The 9,665-nt window shown below is 34.7% G+C and overlaps 1 protein-coding gene across 1 annotated transcript in view; it reads left to right on the forward strand.

Annotated features, from left to right (window-relative positions):
• The window catches only part of ITPK1 (inositol-tetrakisphosphate 1-kinase), a 167,343-nt gene extending 158,492 nt beyond the window's left edge, over positions 1–8,851 (forward strand). The window contains exons 10-11 of the mRNA XM_083366817.1: positions 1,571–6,274; positions 6,418–8,851. Coding sequence (XP_083222943.1) covers positions 1,571–1,890 — 320 coding nt within the window. The 3' untranslated portion in view covers positions 1,891–6,274; positions 6,418–8,851. The remainder of the gene's footprint in view (positions 1–1,570; positions 6,275–6,417) is intronic.
• The last annotated feature ends 814 nt before the right edge of the window (positions 8,852–9,665 follow it).

The following is a 9,665-nucleotide window of genomic DNA, read 5'->3' on the forward strand; positions in this document are numbered from 1 at the left end:
ATTTATTTATTTACTTATTATTACATTTAGAAACTGAATCATACCAAACTGAACAGAAGCAGTAGAAATGCTAGATTTTTAAAAACTTATCTTTTTAAAAAGTATACGTTGAAGTTCAAGAACACTTCGGAAGAGCTCTGCTGTTATCTATTTAAGAGAGGAACAAGAATGTTATATTCTTGGGATGTGTTTCACAAAAACAAACCCACCCTATTCTCCCAAACCAGTGTGGTTTCAGTTTTATTTTAGTGCCAGTAGTAAGCACGTATTAGACCTACTATTTGGTCTTGGGCTTTCAAGCTGTTCTTTCCTATTTTCATTGAGAATTCCCTAAAAATTTTGCAGAGCAAATTCATTCTAATTTTCTTCAGCAAATTAAACCATCTGTTTTCTCATAGGAGACATCTGCTAATGCTGCCCTTTTTTCCTTGCTTTTAAAAAGAAGTGGGGAATGATTCAGGTTCTGAGACCATTAAGTCTAGAGATGATTATATGCTAAAAGAGATTTTTTTTTCCCTTCGACTATCAGCCAAGGTGTTTTCTTCTACCCATATTACTCTTTATCCTTTTAACGGTGAAAATTATAGATCTCAACCTGGTGGTCTCTTGCATACAAAACTGTTTCTACCCTAAAGCTAACTGGTCCTTCCAATGAAATTGACTTCATAGGACATTTAAAATGACATCTGTTGAATTGCAGCATCCCAATAAATCCCACATTGCATTGTGTGCTCACATACACCATTTACAATAGCAGATATGTTTCTGACAAACAAGATGCAATAAGATTTTCATTACATTAAACAATTTTACAAGAAGCACTAACAAAATTCATTTTACATACAACGTACAGCTTTTGAGAGGAGCTGCTCCCGAGAACAAGAGGTGGAATGGGACAATATATAATGTTAAGTTGAAGGGCAGCTTAAGACTTTGATTGAAAATGGAAAGTTAGTTCTTTGAATTAAACTCTTTAAGTAACAAAACAAAAATGTCAGGATATGTCTCTTGTGTTTAGATTAACATTTCTTGCCACTGTGTTTAAAAATGTCCAGATTTCTCTCTGTAGTGTGTTTGTCCTACTCTGTCAAGAGGAACTATCATTTATCTGGGAAAAATAATATCTCTTAAAAGCATGGCAGGAATCTAGCAATATGTTTTATATCACTATATTGTAGCATCACCTTTGGAGAAGCAAGGTTTTTATTTCCCCAGTGATCTTTCCATCTAAACTGAATCCTGTGCCTATCTCTATAGCAGTCAAGCACCAATTAATATCAATAACGTTGATCAGGAGAAAGGAAACAGTCTCTTAGATCTTCCTTTGTTCAGAGATGTCTGCAAAACTTTTGTACTTTTAAAAAGAGCACTTAACAGTTTCGGCAGTCAGAGAAATAAAATATGGGACATATGTTAAAGATATTTTTAAGAGGTAGAGCACACCATTTGATGAAATATCGCTATAGGTAATGTGCCATCTTCTTAAGCATGAAGGGGGGGGGAGGAGAACTTTTAAGAAAATTGTAGTCATAACTACTGTTTTATCTCCTGACTTCTTCATTACTTTCAGGATATGAAGGTGTCTCAGAGTTTTTCACCGACCTCCTGAATCATATAGCTACTGCCCTGCAGGAGCAAACGCCAGAGTTGTCCCAGCTGAACCATAACAAATTCCTGGCAGAGCAGAGCAGCAGCCTTGTGGGGGAGCGGACGTGCTGTGCTAACACTGGTTGTCGGAGCAGGGCAAGCCAAGACCCCTGGATTGTGGAGAATGAGAGCAGCAGTTCAGTCAAGCTGCAGCACCAGAGGCTGGGCTGTAACTCATCCATGTCACCAAGCTTTCAGCAGCACTGTGTGGCCACATTGGCCACGAAAGCTTCCTCTCAGTGATCCCTCTCTGTGCCACAGACTGAGAAAGAAGGCTGTCAGTCCCTGGGCTGTGAATTCCGTGTAATTTTTTGAAAGAAAAGTGAAATTAGTGATATGGGTCCATATTAACAGATTCCTCTTATAGTTCTATAGCAGGGGTCCTCAAACTTGGCCACTTTAAGACTTGTGGACTTCAACTCCATGTTGGCTGTGGAATTCTGGAAGTTGAAGTCCACAAGTCTTAAAGTGGCCAGGTTTGAGGACCCCTGTTCTATAGTGAGTTTATCCATCCATGTATGGGTGCCTGTTGTGTGCATGTATCTTAAACACTATATCTTAATGTGGGAGGATGGATTTGTCTTTTTCCGATGCCTTTTCTTTCTCTTTGTAATCATTGACCAGAGTTGGGTAATGAATTGTGCCGGATTGATAAGGATTTGTGTTGAAAATTTGCACACTTGGATTCAACCCCCTTCCATCTTTTTCCTCAAAAAGCCCATTCCAAAGAGTAAAACATGTGTTCATTGTACACCTAAATCCAGAGGAAATCTGCATACCCAAGATCAGCATTTTACTTCTTTGTGGAAAACTTTGAAGTTAGAAACTGCTTCAGATGGTTTCCCATTTCCCTGAAGAAGAAGAATGCATGGGTGTTTATTTGCTCTTGTGAAAAACTATAGGCTGACACTGCCATTAATCTCATTTGGGGCAGAGGACTCCATAATTGTTGGAGGATTACCACATCTGGCATAAGAACAAGCTAGGAACTTTGGCCTTTTCTTTTTCTGCTGCTTTACTGATCCTGAGACAAAAGGACATCTCTTTCACGTATTTATTAACCGATAGGGTGACTTATTTTTAGCTTTGTATGGTGCACAGATCCATTCACTATGATTTATAAATCATGGTTTATTTGTTAGAGTGGACTTGTGCATCATGTTAAACGAGAAACTCAAATTGTGGATTAGCATTACATGTGATCTAGGGGCCTGTTTATAAGCACTACTCTGCACAAGTATTTTTTCTTAGTGGTGGGTAGAAGTAAAAGTAAATTTGTTAAATTAGCAGCAATCTGTCTCCATTTCTGGTCTATCATTTGTGGAGTTGAACATTTGGAATACAGTATAAGGGTAATATTTATCTAACCTGTAATTCAGTCTGGTTATATTTTAAGAACAAGTAACAAAACAACAGTGCATCTTTCACTCTGTTTCTTTCAACACATCATCTTTGTGCAGCTTTGAACTGTCATGAATTTGAAAAGGTACTATGAATGAGTTTGGGGACTCTTAATTAGAGACAATCTTTAAATTGTCTCAGGAAACGTTAAAATGTGTTATGTATTTAGATACATTTGGAAAGATTGATTATCATGAATTAGGGATCTATGGACTAATTCACACTCAGGTAGTAGTGTGAATGTATGCTATATACATACTACAAGTTTTACACATGAATCCCAATTTTTAAAATGATAATATATTGGCAATATTTGCATACAGGCGACATTATGTGTTTTTGTTGAATTAAAGAAAGTTTGAATTCTCAGATTCTCTTCAGTTCCTATAAAGATGACCCATTTCTTAATATGTATGAACTGATATTAATATATTTTCCTCCACTGATGGCAGCTTTTTATTTGTTTCTTTGTTTTTAGAGTAAGGGAAAAAATGGAAATATCTGATAAAATATGAAAGGGAGGTTAAAAAGAAAGGATCAGAAATGATTCTAAACTACAGTGTAAGTGCAGGAAACTGTTCAAGAATTAATAGGAAGAAATGCTATGCTACTTTGTGATTTTGTTTCTAAAGTTCTTCATAATTTTGCAGTAGGTGTTGACTATAAATAGCGGAAGAGAAGACAATATTTGTAGAAAGACTTCTTATATGATACTATATAGTCCTTTTGTTTATTTCTATTTTAAATTTGAGTCCTATGATGATCCTGAATTTTTGTCTTAATAATTACAGTTGCTGCAATTTCCCAATAAATGATTGATATTTGCCCATGCATATTTTACATGCCTTTGGTGGGAGTGAAAAATAGGTCAGACATATATTCATAAACTTTTTTTCAATATAGCAACACCATTAAAAGTTTTCAATATTAAAAAAGATAGGATTTTAACATTACGCACACACACACACACACAAAATACAAGCCAAAATTGTCCTAATGAAAGGCACCTTTGAACATAGCTGAGTCTCTCCCTCCCCTGTAACATTAATTAAGGCAAGAGTATTTCATTGCTGTACTGAGCATTACCATTCCCACCCTCCAAAAAATACTACCTCCTTGACTGCTGTTTGCATGGATCAAGAAACTAGCAATTTGCAATAGCGTTCAAACCATCTTGTTTTATTATACAGTTTGTGGAAGAGCCAAAGAAAGAGGCAAAATAATTTAGTTCTTCTGGCATATCTTCAGGGAACAAGCAATATTATCTGATTCAGAGGGGTATTATGACAATATTTGTAATTTTAAGGGGGGGGAAAACCCCACATCATCATCATTTACCCAATACATTTCAGTTCTGAGGTGAGCAAGCTGAGAAAAAGAATGTGCCATCTGGTTTAGTTAGAAGACATTTCAAAACTGTTGATCAGCCTGAACTATTTGATCCAGTTTAAATATCTCTCTGCTATTTCCTATTTTTAATAATGACTAAGAATTTCTTTTAATGGCTGCCTTCTAAATTTTGGCTGGCCTATTTTGCACTGTTTTATTTCTCCAAAATAAACTACTGATATGTAATTGTACATTTTATATTTATTTACAAATGATATATTTCATAAATTCTCCAAAGTCTTAATACAAAGTATGTCTTATAAAAGTGCAGTTCATATCTTGACTTTTAACTAGAGTCTAATTTAATTCTGTAGCCAAATAGGTTGTCAGCTTCGTTCACCCTTTGATGTAACTGCTGCTTATTTAAAAAAAAGACAAAGTGGTTCATATCTTGCATTTAGTTTAATAAGTTTGTTATCCTTTCTGTGATTTTTTTTTCTGTCAGACTATTCTGCATGGAATAAAATATGAATAATATTGTCAGGTTCCAGAGAAAGCACAGTGTGCTATTTACATTACAGAGCAGTGAGCACATGGTACTAAAAAAAATGAATGCGAAATCAATTATTTCATCTCTGTATTGTTGCAGTAAGTTTCTTGAACTCTTTTTCAATCTAGATACACCGCCATCTGTTCCTCCCCAAGGGCAGTTTTATGTGAGAACTGAAATGTGCTGAACAGCCTCACATTTGTCATAGAGATTGAAGAGAAATGTGTCTTTCTTTTTTTCTTCTGAAAGCCCTGGAAGAGGAGGGTGGTAGTTTGGCTGGATGATTCCAATTTTTGTTTCGGTCTGAAAGGCAAGCTCTACTTTTGAGGGTCTACTGAGTAATAGCAAAAATATTGCCAGTGCATGTAAGTCCCAAAAGAAGCATTACTAATGTTGTTAAATATTGAAAGATAATGAAAGTAGACAGGCTTAAATAGGATTCATGTTTAGTTTGTTTAAGAAAGTGTAACTATCCATAACTGCATCGCTACTTGTGGCAGCAAAATAAGAAGCAACTATTTTAACTATCTTCCTCCCCCCCCCCCCCGCGCTTTCCAGTATATACATTACAAATAAACTTTTGTGCCTCTCATTAGAATGTTTCTTTGTGTAAAGCATATTTTCAGTAATATACTTTAAATCTCTACCAGAAACCAGTCCACCGTCTTTATTATAGAAATGTGTTTGGATGTAAAATTTCATAAAAAACTTAATGTGATTAAAAAGAGCTAAAAATGTAAAAACTCAGTAGACCTGAGTTATCGCATTCTGTTCAAAATCTGAGGAAGGTTACATGTTAGATTTATGTGAGTGAATAATATCTGCTCCTTTGCTAGATTACCCAAACTATAAAATGAGAAACAGTTCGTACTGAAAATGGCTAAAAAAAATTTAATCTGCAACAAATATACTTTTTATATCAGATCATCTAAAGGTCATATTAAAAAAAGACTTTAAATCTCTTTTCAAGTCAATTTCAAAATATGCCAATCAATTACATTCTATATATGCTGTTGTTCCTTTGCTTTATATAATCAGTTATAAATGGTAATTCATTTAAAAAATACTGGAAATCTACTTTTTTAAAGATAAACTAAGAAATAATTAACTAGAATTATTAATTACATAACATCATATACTTTAGCTGAATAACGTCATTATTTTTTAGACACATAGTATAAAACTCTCTTAGATAAGTGTGTATCTTGGGCTTTTTTTGTTCAACGTCATCTGAATAAGCAGATTAAGGTTTTTCTGAATCAACAAGCCTTTTGCCATCAGCAAGGGCTCTCCTAATTGGCAGCTTCCCTTCCATGCCTGATAACTCAGAAGTGCAGATTACTGTAGGTCAGGGGTCTTCAAACTCGGCCCTTTTATGACTCATGGACTTCAATTCCCAGAATTCCTCAGCCAGCGTGCCTGGCTGAGGAATTCTGGGAGTTGAAGTCCATGAGTCATAAAAGGGCCGAGTTTGAAGACCTCTGCTGTAGGTTGTTCTGAGCATTTTGTAAGATCTTTTCGCAGAATACTTATATCATGCTCAGTTCTACTGCTAGCCTATTCTCGTTTGACATCATTGTGTGAGCTGGTAAGCGCAAACAGGTACATGATGCGGCAGACACCTGTGGATTGAGTTTGGTCTCCCAAACATATTAAAGAATAAAATTATGCTGTTTTCAGAAGTGCCAGGTTGATGTTTTTGACATCGATTTTTAAATCCCCTTTTTTTCTAGAAAAGGCTCTTGAGCCACTCTCACTGGGAATGTAATGCACCAGTAACTGTTGATGTCCCAGTGGTATACAAAAGGAATAGACATTCCTTACTTTTTATTCTCAAAATATGCTACGGTAGCCTGTCTTAAGAATATTATTCCTGGCATTGAGCTATATATATGAAGAAAGAATGTTGGACGTACCTACCATATCAAAATACTATTTTTTTATTGCTTTTGCTAACTTCATACAGCTGTTCTACTCCCTTCTATTCTTAGTTTCTCCTTCCTGTTTCCGTCCATGTAAATATGAATGAATTAAATATTTGATTTGTTGCCTACAGAATCTCTTTTTTTGAACCCGTCATGTATAAAATTGGTGGTGTTCAAGAAGAAATAACTTTCTTTGTAAAAGGACTTCCTCTTTTGAGACAGTGTACTCTCCCGATTTTTTTAAGTGTATCAAAATTAAAATTTTACTTTGCAAGTAATATTTCAGTCTGTCACAATATGTAATTGATCATCTTACAGCTGTAATTTGAAAAATCAATTTTTCTGAGAAATGTAGTCCTCATGAGGGCAGGAATTACCCATGATTGTGTCAAAGAAACTGAGTGCTAACTTTTCCAGAGGCTCTTTGCATTTCTTTACTAAATGTTTTATTTTTGAATTCTGTTTCAAAATGGCAAATCAGTATAAACCAGTCCAATTTTCAATAATAGAACATTCCTTCCTCAGTATCTCAATAAACCTAGCTAACATACTTTACATAAGAATGGCTTTATAAAACATTACTCTGTATGCAGTTGGGACTAAGAATATACAAGAAGAGAAGAATGTTATTCCTGGATTATATAATACTGAATTTAGTTTCCATTCAGTTCAAGTTTTCAGAATAAAAATTGCAGTGTGGTGTGAAGAATTCAATTAGTACAAACTCACCTTTGTTTGAATTAGTATAGTCAAGGAACAAGGACAGCACTGGTTATTTACTAAGTTCAAAGGACCAACCGGTATTTTGTAATACAAGTTTCCTTTAGTCAATCCCATTTTTGTAAATTGCATCTATTTTCCTTGTGATTGTTTTGTTTTAAACTTATTTTAACAGAGCATAATTTAACAATTTGCTTTTAATGAAAAATTGAGACATAAATTCTCAATGCGCTGTTAGATTTTACTTTAGAAAACACTACCAAAATATTATATGTTGTAATGAATAAGAATATTGGGTGCAGAAGGAAACTTGTTTGCAAGTAGTTTACGGCCCATTGGCACTTGTATCTTTCACCGTTTGCACAGCAACATCTTAGAGTATTGCTTAGTATGTGAAGAAAGTCATATTTATAAAATGCAAATATGTAAGTATAAAAATATGACATCTATATTTGAGATTGTGTGCACCCTTTAATAGGGATTCTTTATCATTTTTATGAAAAAAGTGCGGTAAAAAATATGAGATGTATTTTTTTCCAGTTCTTTGGATTTCTTCCTTGGTGTTTTCATATAGTTCATATATCTCCTCCTGTGTTCAATTCCAGTTAATGTTCCAGTGAATTGGACTCAACTCTACGCTAATATGGATTGTACATCTCGTTTTCTTACCTCTTTTCCTCTTCCCTTCTTTTTATTTTTTGGATGGGACAGAAGTTGTGGGAAGTTTTACAAAAATTTAAGGCATGCTTAAGCATTTTATCAGTTCAAAGTTGAAGTTATCTTGGACCGTTTCTTTAATTATGTCATGTTTGAATTAAGGATATTAATGCTGTCTTCTGCTATTTTAGATAGTGTTATATATAGCAAGTATGAGTGTTGTGATTTGCTTTGGGCCTGTTCACAAAATTACTTTCATAAAATTAAATTCTTTTGTATTTAGAGTGTGTACCCACCAATACACACATGCATATTTATACATGCATATGAATATATGATTTCATTTTTTAAAAAATAGCCCTATATAAAACCAAAAACATTAGTTCCTTGGCTGTTTACTTGTAGTGCATGACTGACGTCCTTCTCAATAATCACATGGTGCTTCTCTTGCTTAAATCATTGATTTCCATAATCTTTTTTCTCTATTTTCTCCTTATTTACCAAACACTTGTGACAAATATTTTACTATTTTAACCATAGAGTTAAAATGCACTTAAATCTCTGTTGTTTCAATGTCTGCTTCAGAGAGAAAACTCCATTTTCCAAAAACATGATTAAAATAAATGCCTTATACAAAACCTCATTATGTCTTCTGGTTAATGACTGAAATATTGCATATCTGAATTTGTTGATACACCTTTATATACCTAGATTATTTATACTCTAAGAGATTGTAGCATGGTGTCAATTTATTAAACTTTGGCACAAAGCACTTATTTCCATTTCAGTGAGATCAGGCTACCTAACCCTCTAGTCCTCACTTTACGCACTCCAGAAATCTTAACCAGAAAATCATCTGCTAGTTGATTTTTACCAGAGGTACCAGGAATGCGGTCTCCAACGTTTTAGCGTGACAATATAATTTTGTAGATTTACAGGGAGACCCAATTCAAATCAGCTCTGGGCAATGTACAATATAAAAATGAATGAAAATGATCAAAAATGGCTTAGTATACCTCCACAACTACATGAATACACTTGAAGACCCCACCCATAAAACTAATTGAAATCCTGGGAGAAAAACCAAGATTGAGAGATTTTGAGGGTGGCATCAGTGCCAGAGAAAGCATAGATCCCGGGTCCCATTGGGTGACATCAACAGGACCAGGGCATGCTAATTCTATCAGATCAGATGGAAAAGATTAACACTGGGAGATAATCCTTCAAGTATCTAATAGCCAGGTCTAATGCTGTGAGGGGCTTTAAAAGTAATAACCAGCTCCTTGAATTATACTTGAAAGCCTTTTGTTAACCAGTGAATCTCCCAAATCAAAGATCTTAGCTGGATATACTGAAGCATACTGGTAACTGCCCAAGTTGCTGCGTTCTGGATCAGCTGCAGTTTCTGAGGTATTCAAGATCAACTTTGTATAAAA

The sequence above is a fragment of the Vipera ursinii genome (genome assembly GCF_947247035.1).
Source record: "Vipera ursinii genome assembly, chromosome: 1".
Lineage (NCBI taxonomy): Eukaryota > Metazoa > Chordata > Lepidosauria > Squamata > Viperidae > Vipera > Vipera ursinii.